General features: G+C 40.4%; 1 protein-coding gene across 2 annotated transcripts; it reads left to right on the forward strand.

The window, feature by feature from the left end:
• Positions 1–589: 589 nt before the first annotated feature.
• Positions 590–16,833, forward strand: LOC126377092 (serine/threonine-protein kinase pelle). Of its 2 annotated transcripts, XM_050024750.1 has the most exons (11): positions 590–767; positions 2,033–2,264; positions 3,469–3,551; positions 4,587–4,658; positions 5,735–5,860; positions 6,174–6,210; positions 7,247–7,384; positions 9,095–9,221; positions 10,396–10,560; positions 11,894–12,087; positions 12,679–16,833. In XM_050024750.1, exons 1-11 carry the CDS (start codon positions 648–650, stop codon positions 12,852–12,854), a joined length of 1,470 nt encoding a protein of 489 aa, XP_049880707.1. In that variant the 5' UTR covers positions 590–647; the 3' UTR covers positions 12,855–16,833. The 2 variants fall into 2 exon arrangements, with proteins under 2 accessions (XP_049880707.1, XP_049880706.1); XM_050024749.1 differs by lacking the exon at positions 6,174–6,210 and having other exon boundaries at positions 5,735–5,897.
• The last annotated feature ends 140 nt before the right edge of the window (positions 16,834–16,973 follow it).

The following is a 16,973-nucleotide window of genomic DNA, read 5'->3' on the forward strand; positions in this document are numbered from 1 at the left end:
GTCTGTTGCACTACTTAATACTGTAGCAAAGCGCATTTACTCCGCGCAACTCGGCGCTGCGGTTGATACAAACCGCGTAATGCTAGAAGCATGAACTAGTTCACTATAGTAACAGTTTTATTCTATTAATAACTGGCCGGATAAAGAGAGGCCCTTGTTTGTATAGAAGAATGGCTGTTGATAAACTTTATTGATAGAGAACCAATTTACTTCCGGAAATAGGCACAGAAGAATCTTACGAATACTAATCTGTCTGTAATGCGTACCGCGATTAGTAATAAAATCAAATACAATTTTTACTCAGTACGGGGCGTATCGATAATCTTTATCTGTTTTCTTATTCATAATTAAAAAACAAAATTGTTTCCAAGTGGCTGTGTAGTTGCTTAATTCTTGTTTGATGAAGATTCTTTAAATAAAAAAAATAAACGTCACAGTCACTGTGACATTTTGTTTCATTTTTGGTTTGACAACTGGCTGTATGAGCTAAGTTCCCTTTGCCTGCTCGAATGGTGGCAAAATGGTAGGGCAAATCGAAAAAAAAAACACCCAATTGTCAAATTGAAATTGACAGTTTTCAACAGGTGTTCGAGGTGGGAAGTCGCGTGATGAATAAATTATAGAAACGTAAATAAAAAATTGCCAAAATGTACATTTACGAGCTCCCGTTCGAAGTGAACAGAGAGTTGTGCCGACTGCTTGACAATGATGAGAACTGGAAGGAATTGGCTGGGGTGTACATGAAATATTCTGCTTTCGATATAAACGTAAGTATGGCAAACACATCTAACTCAATTTGGGATTTCCCGTTCGCAAAACGGATCCGTGCATCTTGTTTTGGATTTTCCAAAGACGTCTTTGCTTAAAGACACCATATTTTCGTTTGTCTTAACACAATACTGTATGTGAAATACATCTTAAGATTTTTCGTTCGGTTTTCCTTATTACATAGTTGAAATCGCTCGAATGTTTAGCAATAATAACAAATGCATTACCTGTTTTCTAAAAAACCGGTTTGGTGCATCGGAACTAGGTTCAAAATGTAAACATGTCCAACTTTCACATTGTTTTCTAATGTTCAGCTAAGTATTAATGATAATTATCTTTATAAGTATAACATTCATAAGATGATTGCTATGAAAACATGATTATCATGAGTCACTCGCAATTTTGTAAGCCTGTTTGTCTTAAAAAAACTTATAGGTACATACAGATTATACTTGTGATACTTGAATAATAATTATTTTATTAACCCACTGGGGTTAATAGTTATAATTTTAGAAAAACATAAAGAACTAAGTATTTGTACTTACTTAAACATACAAAGAGGTTTTGGGTGATCTGCCTCACTGTGAGGTTTTGGGCGATCTGCCTCACTGTGGCTCGCTGGAGGAGATATTCTATTTATAATAAGCTGTTTTGTTATTATTGTTATTATTAGATCTTTGTTTAGAAAATACATGTATATAAAACCAGCTTAAAACACAAATTAAAAAGAAATGAAGGAGAAAAAAAAGGTGGGTTATGTCTTAAAGAGATCTCTTTCAGCTGACCATGAATGGTGTCAAAGATTTCGTGGATAAATACAGGTACTCATAACTCTGATTCATTTTGTGCCCAAACATGCAATCAATCAATGTCCATAAGCAGTTAATTTAACTTGGTTTTTACTGGTGTGTAGAACACGCACTGTTATTAGTGGGTCGTATTTCTAAACTCCAATTCTTATGGTGTTCCTTGTTAACTAATCAATCTAGTGGTTTTGCACCTACCTCAACCCACGTAATGATTTTCCGTAAACTTGTCTTTTTGCCATCGTAAAATGATATGACGGTATTGATCTATGTGTCATACAGGTAGGTAGGTCTATGGTAATAAATTTATCATCTCTTGTCCGTGTAGTATTTTTCATGCTACTTTTTTAGGGAATAATAGGGCAGTGGTTTCCCTCTTGCTCTCTGCCCTGAGTCTCGTATACATTAGACATAGAGTGAATTTGAATTTGATAAGATATTTGTTTTGAACTTTCCAGGAAATGGAACAAATAGCCCGTCGGCAAGCAGTCTCACCAACTTCCGAGTTGTTCACACGCTGGGGCCAACTCAACCATAGAGTTGAGGAGCTCTTTATACTTCTGTATAAGATGCGACACGTCCCTGCAATGTACTGTCTCCGTCTGTTAGTCGGTGACCGGTATCTTAGACTACTGACACGAGTCAGTTCCAACGGCAGGAATGGAATCAGAGAGAACGGATCTGTTGATGGTATGCACATATCTATTCCCATCTTTTTTAAAATTCGTCATCACTAATTTAAGAGCCTCCGTGGTCCAGTGGTTGAGCATTGGGCTCGAGTGTCCCGGGTTCGAATCCCGGTGGAGACATATCATAAAAATCCACTTTGTGATCCCTAGTTTGGTAAGGACATTTCAGGCTGATCACCTGATTGTCCGAAGGCACGCTCATACGCGTGCTGAAATATTATCGCCTCATCGATTCTACCGCGTTCGGTCGCTTTCTCTCGCTCTAGCAAGCGACAGTTCTGAGTAACAGAAAAGGATAGAAGCATAGGAAACTGCTGTGAGGTGACAAATGCGGCTCAACCCTAAGGTTATGAAATTACAAATTCAAAAATAAAAATAAAAATCAAAAATATTTATTTTTCAAAATTGGCTTACAAAGTTAGCGCATTTTGAACGTCAAAAAATTAAATTACATATAATGTAACTAGGTGTAAAACTACTACCACATCGGACCGATGGACATACACAGCCGTAACCTGCGGAACGTGACTCAGCTGTTGCCTGAGCAACATAGACTAACAAAGTCGTCAAAGCTCACTAGGGTGATGGGTCCGACTGTGTACAATAAGCTCCCAGTGGATGTCACGTCGGCCCCCTCCCTCAGTTGCTTTAAATGCAGACTCAAGCGATGGCTTATCGAGCACACATTTTACTCGTACGATGAGTTTGTTAATTTTAAAAAGTAATATATATAATAATTGTATTTAAGTAAGTAGTTCATTTATTTTTTTAATGTTTCTTTAAAATGGTTTGAACTATGTAACTATAGGTATAAGTTACCTAATTACTAAGAATTTTTTATTTTTTATATTGACGTGTAATATTTTTACCAATAAATGATGATTATGATTATGATGATTATGAATCTGTGACGCTGAGGGAAAGACGTGGCCAGAAAACCTCCCAGCACAGGGCCCTAGTCCTACTGTTTCATGTTTTTACGGCATCGGATTCCTATGAAGGACTTTCCAATCGGCGTTCCCCAAAAACACGATAGATGGCGTTGTTCACTCCTCCTCCGACAGCCTGCCTGCGCTTTCCAATCCGCGGAAATTCAATATGAATTGCTGCCTTATTATCAAAAGATTGTGACTTGTAATTGTGATGTTTGCGGTTGATGACTTTGTGGGGAACCCGTTTTGAATAAAAAACTATTCCTTTTTCAGAAAACTGCAACAGGCCAAATGGCCCAACTAAACCAGAAGCCAGCCAAGCATTTATTCCAAGACCAGTTGTGGAGTTAGAACAGGTACCTATATCATTTAAAAAGTTGGTACCTACTTACCAATGTACCTACTTACGATATTGATATTTCGATATTACCGTCACACAGCAATAGTATCGATAGTTTGCCGAAATGGTCATTACTTTGCTGAAATAGTGTGGTTTATACTAATTGTGGTGATACTGACTGGATGTGAGACTACGTATATTATTATGTGGTTCAGAAGGGCGGCAAATAATAAGTGCGTGTTCACTGTAAGGCGTTTACTAGGTGACTGACTTACAAAAGTTCTTAAAGCTAACTTATCTCTATGTTTACCATAAAAAGTAATATGAGCTACGCTACAATAGTATCGATTGCTTTACTTTTTCAAGTGTGTATCGATAATATAATCGTCGCTTTTTTTTTTGTTTGGTTAGGATGTTACAGGCTGATCACCTGATTGTCCAAAAGTAAGATCATCCGTGCTTCGGTAGGCTTGTTAAGCCGTTGGTTCTGGTCACTACTGATGTAAGTTAGTAGTCGTTACATGAGCCATGTCAGGGGCCTTTGGCGGCTCTATAGTAACCCTGACACCAGGGTTGATGGGGTTGGGGGTTGGTAATCCACCTCACAACCTACACGATGGAAGGGAAGGGAAATGAGAATTTGTTTTTTTCATGTGATTTTTTTAAATTGCGCACTATAAGGCGACTCTATGGCCCCATCAACTGACAGTAAACAGTAAATAAGTATGTTGATCGTTTTCTAAAATACTTTATGATCTATAAACTATAGTTGAATAAGTAGATGATTATTTAACTATTACAACCATTAAGATATGATGGAAGATTGCTGCTAATGGATTATTTACACTTATTTCTTCAATGATACCAGTTGTCGGGGAAGAACAGGAGAATTAAAATGGCCACATAGAAGCAATTCATCTAAGAAAGCAATATTTTATATGGGCAAATGTCAAATTGCAATATTGCTTTTTAGATGAATGAATCGATGTGGCCATTTCAACCCCCCAGTAAATCATCATGATAATGTGATGTGTAATAATGACCGTTTCAGGGTATACAGCGAGCTACCTCGAGCGGGGTGGTGCATTCACCAGACAACTCTACAAGAGACTCCAGCTCAGTGGTGAGTATTTCCACACTTGTTGCAAAGAAACCTTAAAGGTCAGAGCGTAAGCAGAGACTATGGAATTCCATTTGCATACTTCTCTTGCTTCCTCCACATTCATCAATTGTTTCATACGTGCACGCCGGTTCAGAGTAGATCTTACTGAACATTTTCTAAGGACATCTCCAATTTGGTCAATGTACGTCCTTCTAGGTCTTCCTCTGCCAGCCCTACCACTAACCATCACTTTATATATACTGTCCAGTGGTTAGAGCGTTTGACTCACGATCCGGAGGTCCCGGGTCGGTTAAAAATCACTTTGTGATCCCTAGTTTGGTTAGGACATTACAGGCTGATCACCTGATTGTCCGAAAGTAAGATGATCCGTGCTTCGGAAGGCACGTTAAGCCGTTGGTGTCCGGTTACTACTTACTGATGCAAGTTCGTAGTCGTATGCAAGAAGTAGTCGTTACATGTGCCATGTCAGGGGCCTTTGGCGGTTCAATAGTTACCCTGACACCAGGGTTGATGGGGTTGGTAGTCCACCTCACAAGCCACACGATAGAAGAAGACTCAATTTAACACTGCAGATGCAACGACCTCATTTCTACTTTCATGCTTCTTCTGCCATACCCAATATTTACTACCGTTGTTTTAAGTTTACGCGGTTATTGGCCCCGATTCCTGCAGACATCTCTTAATTTTACTTTAAGTTATACCTGTCATTTTCTTATCCGCCGAAAAGGAAAGGGACGGATGATTGACAGCTCTTAATTTTAGGAAGAATGAGTAAATAAATGAATAACCCGGGCGAATTTTTAGACGGTTGTTTTAGATTTGTGCTTAAAATTGACGTGTGTTCCATACATTTTATGCTTGTCGATTACCCGTCCCTTTCCTTTTCGGCGGATAAGAAAATGACAGATATAACCTAAAATAAAATTAGATGGTATTTACAGGAATTAGCACCATTATCATAATTAAAACACATAATAACGGGTCCTTACGAAATATCGGGAGTCTCATATCACTGATTTAAACGCGGTAAGAACCCGTTATTATGTGTTTTATTCACTACCGTGTTATATCCCCAGACATCGTCAACGGACTCCCGTTCAACCGGCCCCGTGAACGATGAGTTCATGAGGCAAGTATCAGCGGTGCCTCTGCTAAAATATGAAGACCTGAGGGAGGCTACTGAAAACTGGAGCGATGCTAACCTGCTGGGCCGTGGCGGGTTTGGACAGGTGTATAAAGGTTGGTTCGTTGATACTGTGAAAACATAGACCTAACTAAGTAACTTATTAGGCAAATTGTATATTCCACATAGCATTCTTCATGCTACTTTTTAGGGAAAAATAGGGCAGTGGTTTCCCTCTTGCCTTCCGTCCCGCAGTACTCTGTTTGACGCGAGTGGGATGGCGCCCAGAGTAAATAAATAAATAGTCTATTTCGAAGCCGTACTAGGACTCCTGTCCTCCGCTTCTGAATAGTACTGACAGTCACTGCTGCCCTCTGTCAGGTTCTGCTAACCTGCTGGGCCGAGGCGGGTTTGGACAGGTGTATAAAGGTTGGTTAGTTGATACTGTGAAAACATAGACCTACGTGTCGCAAATTGTATATTACAGCCTCATTATGATCATTCATTTAAGAGCCACACTCTTGTCGACGTAGCATTCTCAATGCTACTTTTTAGGGAAAAATAGGGCAGTGGTTTCCCTCTTGTCGTCCGCCCCGCAGTACTCTGTCTGACGCGAGTGGGATGACGCCCAGAGTAGTATATTTCAAAGCCGTACTAGGACTCCTGTCCTCCGCTTCTGAATAGTACTGACAGTTACTGCTACCCTCTGTCAGGTTTACAGTTACAGTCCTGTGACTCGCCTGTTACGTCCTGCATTGCCGTGCATTGGCTTCCATCTTCGCCTCTGCAACCGTTGAGGTCTTCACCCGTATCCCTGGGCAAGGGTTCTACGTTATAGGTCTGGGTTCGAACTCGGCCACCATCTCACTCCGGCCTACTGAAGTAAGCCCATCGTCGCGCCAAGGACGCGCCGAACAGGAATTGCCCCAGTGGAGGACAGAGAAGATGACTCTGTTCCTCCTGGGGTTGGGTTAATGGTCTTGTATGAAACCAAAACCAAAGGCAACAAAAATGTTTACCTTTTTTCCACTTGATATCAACTTAGTATTATGGTTTGACTCATCCTCAAAGTTTTCGTTACGATGTCACTAACACCTTGTATATTATACTTCATCATCAGCCCATAAACGTCCCCACTGCTGGGGCACGGGCCTTCCCTATGGATGGATAGGGAGATCGGGCCTTAAACCACCACGCGGGCCCAGTGCGGATTGGCGGTTATTAACGACTGCTAATGCAGCCGGGACCAACGGCTTAACGTGCCTTCCGAAGCACGCAGGAGCTCGAGATGAAAACTTTTTTTTTTTGTGGTCACCCATCCTATGACCACAAAAAGGCCTCTGCGAAAGTTGCTTTACTTCAACAATCGCGGACCGAGCGCGTTTACCGCTGCGCCATCGAGCTCCTCCGCCACCGAGATATTATACTTATAAACTATTTATTTATATTGTATTGTAACTTTCAGGTGAATGGAAGCTCCTTACAGTGGCAGTGAAGCGTTTGGCGAACAACGACGGGAAGAATCGAGAACTGATTAGAGAGATGTGCCTTAACCAGTACAGGCATGACAATATACTCCCGTTATATGGGTACAGTCTTGGAGGTGAGATTACAACATTTATTTATTTATAAAGGTACATACAACATTACAGTGTAACCCAATGCGCTGTATGACGAGAAAAACAATATAAAAAAACTAATACAACAAAAAAATAAACAATTAATGCAAAAATAAACAAAAATAATAACATGAAAAACACAAAAAAAATTACAATTTCAAAATTAAAAGGTAAACTATCACACAAAAAATAAAAATGGGAAAACAAAACAGTAAATCATTAATAAATCTTCTCGCAAAAAACCAAACACTCTCTCCATACACTCCACCACCTATCAGCGAACACATCACAATGTGGTGTCGATTCCAACATCGCGGAGAGGAGACGCAAAGCACGCATAAGAGGTGAATTCGCGTGAGACACAGTGCGCGCACGCGGCACAGCCAGATGCTCCATGTTGCCAACAGCTGGTGGCTGCGTGCTCTCTTGTAATTGTCCGGAACGAACAGCCTACACGAGTGCTCCACCAGTCCAGGGCAATCAATACCGCCGCGAAGAATGCGACACACTGTGCTAATAAGTTCGCAGTTCCGCCTCGACTCTAAGGAGTTGTGTCCGAGTATTCAACGCTTTTGTCATTGAACAAAGAATAATACTACGTGTAGAAAGGTCACTCTTCGCCCCGCCCCAATTCGTAACGGGCTGATGACCCTTTTTATTACAACCAGGCACAATTGGATATTTGTCTGGGTCGAAGATAAATTATAAAATGCTAATCAGAAAATAGCAGCCAGTCTAAGATGATCAAAAATCAATCTCATTTTACTTTTCGACGTATTTCCGAATTTTATTTATGAATTAAGTAACAATGAGTACGACGTTTGACCGCTTTTATTGATGACGTCACAGGACAGTATTCCCATACAAACTCCAAGGAAGACTTTCGTTTTGACGTTTCGTAAAAAGTATCTCATTTGACTAGGTTGTGAAGTAGCCTATTACAAGTTCCACCCTCTATTATTCTGATTAAAATAAAGAGAAGCAATATTGGTAGCAACATGTTCTATACATAATGTGATCCAGATATTATGATGGATGGGTTTGCCGCTGTCATGCGTAAGCGCTGCGCCTCCATGTTGCGCCGCACGCGCGACAGCCCCAACACCATCCTGCGCGCGCTGGCGGACCGGTGGGACTCACGGTTGCTGGCCCGATGGATACGACTGCACGCAGTCAAACAAATATAGTCTGCCGCCATCGGGGGTCCAACCGGCCTCGATTACTTATTTGTTACTAATACTAGATTTAAGTTTGTAATGTTACTAACAAATATGGATGTTTTTTTTATAAGTCCGAAATAAACATTTATTATTATTATTGTACCTATGTCTTTTTCATATCTCGGGCCTATGGAGGCCCGGACTTTTGGAAGGCGTGCGTGGGGCCGAAGCCAACACGTAGAGGCCCCTTAAGACAGTTTATTATTATTATTATTAAGCAACAATTATTTTTAATATATGCTTCTGCCATTAGAGTAATGAGAAAATAGGTATTTATCGCGTTTAAACTGAACAACGCGATCTATATTGTTTTTGGTTAACGTAGCTTGGAAAGTCCCTCGCTGTCGCTCTCGTATTGGACTATGCAGCTATACAAGACGTTGCCACAGAAACGATGTATACGTCATCTGATCAAGGTGTGAAGGCCTATGATGACAGCTCTATCTAAAAAAAACTTTTTATTATTGGTTTCAGGGCCAGAAGCATGCTTAGTATACCAACTGATGGCGGGTGGGTCACTGGAGCAGCGTATTAGGTGTAAGACCCACTTCCCGCCGCTGTCATGGACACAGCGACACCGGATAGCACATGGTGTGGCCAGGTATTGACACATTTAAGCTTCAAAGCATTTCAAGCAGTCTTCTAACGTTGGTGATACTAGGTACAAATACTAGCGATACTAGCTAATGATACTAGGTAGTGATACTCGGTTGCATTACTAGGTAGTGATACTAAGTAGAGTGATACTAGGTAGTGATACCAGCAAGCGATACTAGGTAGTGCTACCAGGTTGCGATACTAGGTAGGGATACTAGGTAAAGTGACACTACTAGGTAGAGTGATACTATTAGATGTTATGAGGTCGATGACCATCCTCAACAACCCTGATGTTAGGGTTAGAAATACGTTTAGAAGGTATGTGACCGAATCACGATAATAAAAACCGGACCTATGTCAAATCTTCAGAGATGAGGGGAGGGTAAAAAGGTCACATCAAAAGTTCATCTAAAAAAAGCAATACCGCTTTCTGACAAATGTTGACATTGCGCACACATCATCATCAGCCGTGTGACGCCCACTGCTGGGCATAGGCCTCCCCCAAGGATCTCCACGACGATCGGTCCTGCGCTGCTCGCATCCAGCGGCTTCCCACGACCTTCACCAGATCGTCGGTCCACCTTGTAGCGGGCCTACCCACTGAGCGTCGTCCGACGCGTGGTCGCCACTCCAGAACCTTTCCGCCCCATCGGCCATCGGTTCTCCTCGCTATGTGTCCTGCCCACTGCCACTTCAGCTTTGCAATTTTCCGAGCTATGTCGGTGACTTTAGTTCTCCTGCGGATCTCCTCATTTCTGATTCGATCCAGCAGGGAAATACCGAGCATTGCGCACACACTTTTATTAAATTGCAATATTGCTTTTTAGATTAATTGCTTCGATATGGCCTTTTTGACTCAGGTTAGGTTAGATTTAAACGCCATTGCTCTAAGGAGATGATAAATAATATTGGTCTCCAATGAAAAGTAGAATAGAATAGAAATAATTTGGTTTAGATACAAGTAGGTATTGGTACACAGTAGGAGTGAACATAGTAATTAAACCTTATTTCTAAAAACGGATGTCAGCTCAGCAATGTATTGTGACACTCCGACATTGAGGGAGAGCCACAACGCTGATTTTCATCTGTGCCCCAAAAACACAAGAAAAAATATATAAATGATTAAATCCAAACAATAATCACGAAACGAAATAAAAGTTTATAATATCATTTTTCAGAGGTCTGCAGTTCCTCCATACAATGACCGGGACCCCTCTTATCCACGGGGACATCAAACCTGCGAACATTCTACTGGACCAGTGCGGTATACCCAAGATTGGAGACTTTGGTCTTGCCAGGAAAGGCCCATATGGCGAGGATCGGACGCATTTGAAGGTTTCTAAGTAAGTAAAAAAAAAAATAAGTGCAGTTTTCACTAACACAGTTGGTTCGACCATTATAGACGGCGATATGGCTCACCATCTATCACGTTGGTCTAACAGAAAGCTCGATCAGTGCCGTGTTTATTAAAACTTACAAGTACACGTCCACAAGGTACAAGTTACTTACAAGTACAGTTATAAACCAAATCCGCCGTCTTAAAAGACGGCCTATCATGTAGACGGAAATGAATTAAAGCACATAATAACGGGTTCTTACCGCGTTTAAATGGGGATATGAGACTCCCGATATTTCGACACTGTTGCAAGTGCCATGATCACGGGATGACTGCTATTATGTGCTTTAATTATGATAATAACCGCGTAAACTTAAAACAAGGAAATGAATTAAAGTTTCTGAATCGCCTCATTATTAAAGTTGGTCCCCTTCAGCTCATCGGCTCATAGTAACGCAAACGGCCGTTTACTGACTGCAGATATAACTCAAAGAAAAATAAATTACAAGTACGTGTGAATTATGATTATCAAAAAAAGTAGAAGGATTGTGTAATATACTTTAGTTTTGATAAACAGATCGATAGATAGATAGATAAGATACTTTATTGAGCACACTGGACACAAAATACAGAGATAAGGACAACATATACAGAAAAAGCACAACAGGCGGCCTTGTTGCTCACAGATTCTTGTTATAATGAAAATTACAGTTTATTAAAAACACTTCACAAACAGGATAGGAATATACATAGTTCACAATATACACACTTCACAAAAGAATCAAGAATTAGAGGGCACGGCCCTAAACAGTATAATACACTTGAGTTGTTTTAATGAAGGTCGGGGATGCAGTGAGTCAAAAGAGTGTAAAATATAAGGAAATGCAGAATGGAATGAGAATTTCGTAATTTTAAATGATGACAATAAACAGCCTCCGTGGTCTAGTGGTTAGAGCGTTAGGCTCAAGCTCTGGAGGTCCGGGTTCGATTCCCGATGGGGACATTGTCGAAATCACTTTGTGAGACTGTCCTTTGTTTGGTAAGGACTTTTCAGGCTTGAATCACCTGATTGTCCGAAAAAGTAAGATGATTCCGTGCTTCGGAGGGCACGTTAAGCCGTTGGTCCCGGCTATTAGCCGTAAAAACACCTCCACCAACCCGCATTGGAGCAGCGTGGTGGAGTATGCTCCATACCCCCTCCGGTTGATGGGAGGCCTGTGCCCAGCAGTGGGACATATATAGGCAGTTTATGTTATGTAAATGATGACGGTCAGAACGAAAGGCCAGTATGTGCAGAGTTTGTACTTTGCTACAATAGTAATGTCCCCCCCCCCCCCCAGGGTGCACGGCACGCGCGCGTACCTGCCGGAGGAGTACCTGGTGTCGCACTGCCTGTCGCCGGCGGTGGACGTGTTCAGCTTCGGCGTGGTGCTGCTGGAGCTGGCGTGCGCGCTGCCCGCCGCCGACCGCGGCCGCCCGCGCCCGCTGCTCAGCGACCACGTGCACCACGCCGTGCGCGGCGCCCACGACACCGGTATGACTATTTACTTATTGGTGCTAATTCCACTATACGCCATCTCATCATCATCACCAGCCCATTAACGTCCCCACTGCTGGGGCACGGGCCTTCCCTATGGATGGATAGGGAGATAGATCGGGCCTTAAACCACCACGCGGGCCCAGTGCGGATTGGTGGTTATTAACGACTGCTGATGCAGCCGGGCCCAACGGCTTAACGTGCCTTCCGAAGCACGGAGGAGCTCGAGATGAAAACTTTTTTTGTGGTCACCCATCCTATGACCGGCCTTTGCGAAAGTTGCTTAACTTCAACAATCGTAGACCGAGCGCGTTTACCGCTGCGCCACCGAGCTCCTCAATAATTGCCAATACTTCATAAAAATAAACTAAATCTATTGTTTAATCAACTGTATCGGCGAACGGTTGATGATTTGCGACAGCTTGTATTTCGACAAGGGCCTCCCCTAAAGATTTCCATCTGGTTCTATCCCTTGCTATTTGGGTCCATAGTGGTCCCGCCACTTTTTTGATATAGTCAAGAGTAAACCCAGTTTAATTAAAAAAAATTATGTGTATTTGATTCAATCTAAGTTTTTTTTCTTTACAGCATACTTAGAAGACCGCATGATAATAGGCACCGAGCTATCCAACCCGCATTTGTGCCGAGAATTCATCGCGATAGGCATCCACTGCACGTCGTACGCGCGACATCAGCGTCCTACTATGCTGCAGGTCTTCAAACGACTGGACAACATGCAGTTCAATGGGAAAGATACCGCGTAACGGAACGGTGTGGAGTTAGTATTCATAATAATAGAATCAACACATACAATCGTCCCATTTTGTCATGATTCATGAGTTGTTTTAAGTTTACGCGGTTATTATCATAATTAAAACACATAAGCATGTGGAATCCAGTAGTAGGTGTTGTAAAAAGCTTAAAACGGCCTAATGTGGTGATAAAACGTGAGGACACAGTGAGTGCGGTTTGAAAGTGGGTAGACAGATATGTCTGCCCGTTGAAAATTATGGATCTACCTACTCCACTCCAATCTCATCAGTCATCCCGTGATCATGGCACTTGCAACAGTGTCGAAATATCGGGAGACTCATATCCCTATTTTAAACGCGGTAAGAACCCGTTATGTGTTTTAATTATGAGTCTTGAGTACCTCTTGACTACCCTAATGAGGGGCTCTCCAGGCTACGTTCGTCAAAAACTGTACTGGGTGTTAGTGACGTCGTAACGAATACTGAGGGGGATGATTCAGAGCATAATTCCGAGTTAATATCAAGTCGAATTTTCTGTTTTGTGTCTGTTTTCTGTGAATTCATGTATTTTTTTCTTTTGTTTTCTTTATTATCAATTCTATACTTTTGCGATGGAAAATTCCACTTGATATTAACTCAGAATAATGAGCTGAATCATCCCCCTCAGTAGGTATTTGTTACGATGTCACTTACACCCTGTACAAGTACATGTACAAGTAAATAGGGTGTTAGTGACATCGTAACAAGTACTGAGGGGGAATGATTCAGACCATGACTCTGTGTTGATATCAAATGGATTTTCCTGTCGGAAAATTCATGAAATATTTTGTGTTTTTTTAATTATTATTCCATACTATACTTTATCCATACTTTTGCGACGGAAAAGTCCACTTGATATCAACTCAGAATCATGGCCTCAAAGTTTTCGTTACGATGTCACAACACCCTGTATAGATAGCGCTGTACAGATATCTCTTTGTTTAACTTTCTAATTACATGGATAACAGACATATGCATCTTTTATCTTTGTTTTTGGGTATAAATGATAATCCTTTTATTACATCTTCCACCCATTATTATTCTGATCAAAATAAAGAGAAGTAATATAGGTAGCAACATAATTCTATACATAATGTGATCCAAATATCAAGCAAAATTATTTTTATATGCTGATTTTGACATTGGATTTTGAAATAATTATGTACCCGAGTAATGTTAAAATAGATAGTTATCACGTTAATGCTTTACAGCGCCATCTATGTTATTTTTGGTGAATGTAGCTTGGAAAGTTTCTCATTGGACTATAGTCGTGAATGATGTTATTCTGAGGAGCTCGGTGGCGCAGCGGTAAACGCGCTCGGTCTGCGATTGTCGAAGTTAAGCAACTTTCGCAAAGGCCGGTCATAGGATGGGTGACCACAAAAAAAGTTTTAATCTCGAGCTCCTCCGTGCTTCGAAAGGCACGTTAAGCCGTTGGTCCCGGCTGCATTAGCTTAATAACCACTAATCCGCACTGGGCCCGCGTGGTGGTCTAAGGCCCGATCTCCCTATCCATCCATAGGGAAGGCCCGTGCCCCAGCAGTGGGGACGTTAATGGGCTAATGATGATGATATGTTATATTCTAAGTATGCAGCATTTAAATGTATATTTTTATACTCGAAGGAGTTTCTGTTATAAACATCGTATGTTAGGTTTATATGTACCTGTCATACAATTCATTTGTAAATACGAGCAAAAATGTATTTGATAAACGTGTGAAATGTAATGGTGCTTTGAATGTTATTAATTATTATTGTGTTATATAAAAGAGATCAAATTTCGAAATAGTTTAAGTGTTGAACGTAGTTGGCGAGAAGTGTACAACTCTGCCTACCCCTCCTGGGATAGAGGCGTGATGCTTTGTATGTAAGGTATTTATACAGGGATGATACTTGAACAAAAAAAGAGACAAAAGAACAGAGAAGATATACTCCAAACTAGTGTTGTTTATTTATAGTCTGTCGATAGATTATCGATAGACGATAATATTATCAATGAGAGACTTTTCAGGGTATGTTCCTCAAAGACAATATAGATGGCGTTGTCCAGATTTTCTTTTCTTCTTCTTCAGGTGCCTCTCCAACTAGTGGAGGTTGGCCATCAGCTTCGAAAATGTATCTTTATCTCCCGTGAGGCCGAACAGTTCGACCGCACTCGTGATCCCCGTCCACTCCCTGATGTTACGCAACCAGTGGGTCGGAAGAAGTCCAGGGGGGTTAAAATGGCCACATCGAAGGAATTCATCTAAGAAAACAATATGCAAATGTCAAATTGCAATATTGCTTTCTTAGATGAATTGCTTCGATGTGGCCATTTTAACCCCCCTGGACTTCTGCCTCCGACCCACTTTTCTTTCCTTTAACCTTCTAATTTGATGGATAACAGCCGTATGCATCTTTTATCTTGTTTTTGGGTATAAATAATGACCATTTTTATCACACCCAGACAGAACTACATCTTCCACCCCAAAAAAAGAAGAAAAAGATAAAAGAAAAAGATAAAAAATTTTTAATTGTTTGAAAAAAATAAATTATCTAAGATAAAAAAAGACAAGATAAAGAAAAGCAAGGTAGCAACATAATTCTATACATAATGTGACTCATATATCAAGAATGATGTGCAGTCATGAGCAATATAATGTACCCACTTTAGGACTCTGTCGCACTAACATATTTGACATTTAGTGAGACTTACAGTTCAATTTGTCAAAAAAGTTAATGTGACATGGTACCAAAGTGTATACATATTAATGCTCGTGACCGTACCCGAGTAATGAAAAAATAGGTAATTATCATGTTAAAGCTGGACAACGCCATCTATATTGTTTTTGGTGAAAGTAGCCTGGATATTCCCTCCTTGCTAGGGAAGGACGTATATTCAGATATGGGTCGTTCTTCTTTTTTATCGACAATGATCTGTCTTACGTACTGCTTTTAATTAAAAAATAAGTTATGTTTTAGAATTTTATTACATGTTTCCATTGTCATAGTTATCTTATTATACTCAAAATACAAGCAAAATACTAATCGGTTCCTCAATTAGTTATTAACGTAGCTTCATTGTTTTTCACAAAATTTTGTGACAGAGTGGTATATTTAAATGCTGTCTCCGATGAAAAGGGCCACTCTGTCACAATATTTTTTGGAATGCGCCTGCAAAGAAAAGTATGTTACCAAGATAAAGAGAACCACTAAATAGTCCTTTACGGACAGATCTTTATATGATGTTTTAAAATATTTATTGCCGTTATAATTTTAAAGATGTTAAGTCCGATTAATTGGGAAAATGTCTTTTTATTGTCGATAAAAAAGAAGAACGACCCATATATGTGCTCTGTCCATGATGTGCTGTGCCCTCGACAGCCACATACGAAAATGACGGAGGTGGTGTGCGTCAAGCTAGCGGCCTCAAAAAAAAAAAATGGGCACGTAAAAATAATTTGACCATACCAAAAATTAGTACTCTTATTGAAAAAAATAGTACCTGTTGTACTAATTTTTGGTATGGTCAAATTATTTTTTCGTGCCCATTTTTTTTTGAGGCCGCTAGCTTGACGCACACCGGAGGTGTGCGTTGAGTCGGTCACAAAATCAGAGGAAAAATTGGCCCGTCTATCGGCCCTACAAAGTCTAACGTGGGCGGGCAGCCTTACTGGTGGGATTGACAATGTGAAGTCACCTTCCCGGTAAGAAGTGGGAAGGAACTTCCCAGTTGTCAACGCTAAGAACTACTGGAACTAACCCCTCTTCTAGTTGAGCTTCGGGTAATAAACAAATTATATCACAGATATTAAAAAGGATTATATCATTGACATTTATATCTACTTATGACTGAAATAATCAATAAAATTGTAGTTTTAAGAATTAAGATAAGTATTTTTTATTATCTAAGATGTTATTTTAAGATGTCTTTAGATATTTTTATTATTAATAATAAACTATTAAATTACTATTTACTGTTTGTTTTATAAAAACTACATTCAATACTCTTAATGATATTAATATTATTAGTCTACTTGAGTTTGGGTTATTAATTAAAAAAGACCAATCTGTGAGGTACTTGAAATTTGTTACAAATTCACGCACACGCAT

The sequence above is a fragment of the Pectinophora gossypiella genome, chromosome 22, assembly GCF_024362695.1.
Source record: "Pectinophora gossypiella chromosome 22, ilPecGoss1.1, whole genome shotgun sequence".
Taxonomy (NCBI): domain Eukaryota; kingdom Metazoa; phylum Arthropoda; class Insecta; order Lepidoptera; family Gelechiidae; genus Pectinophora; species Pectinophora gossypiella.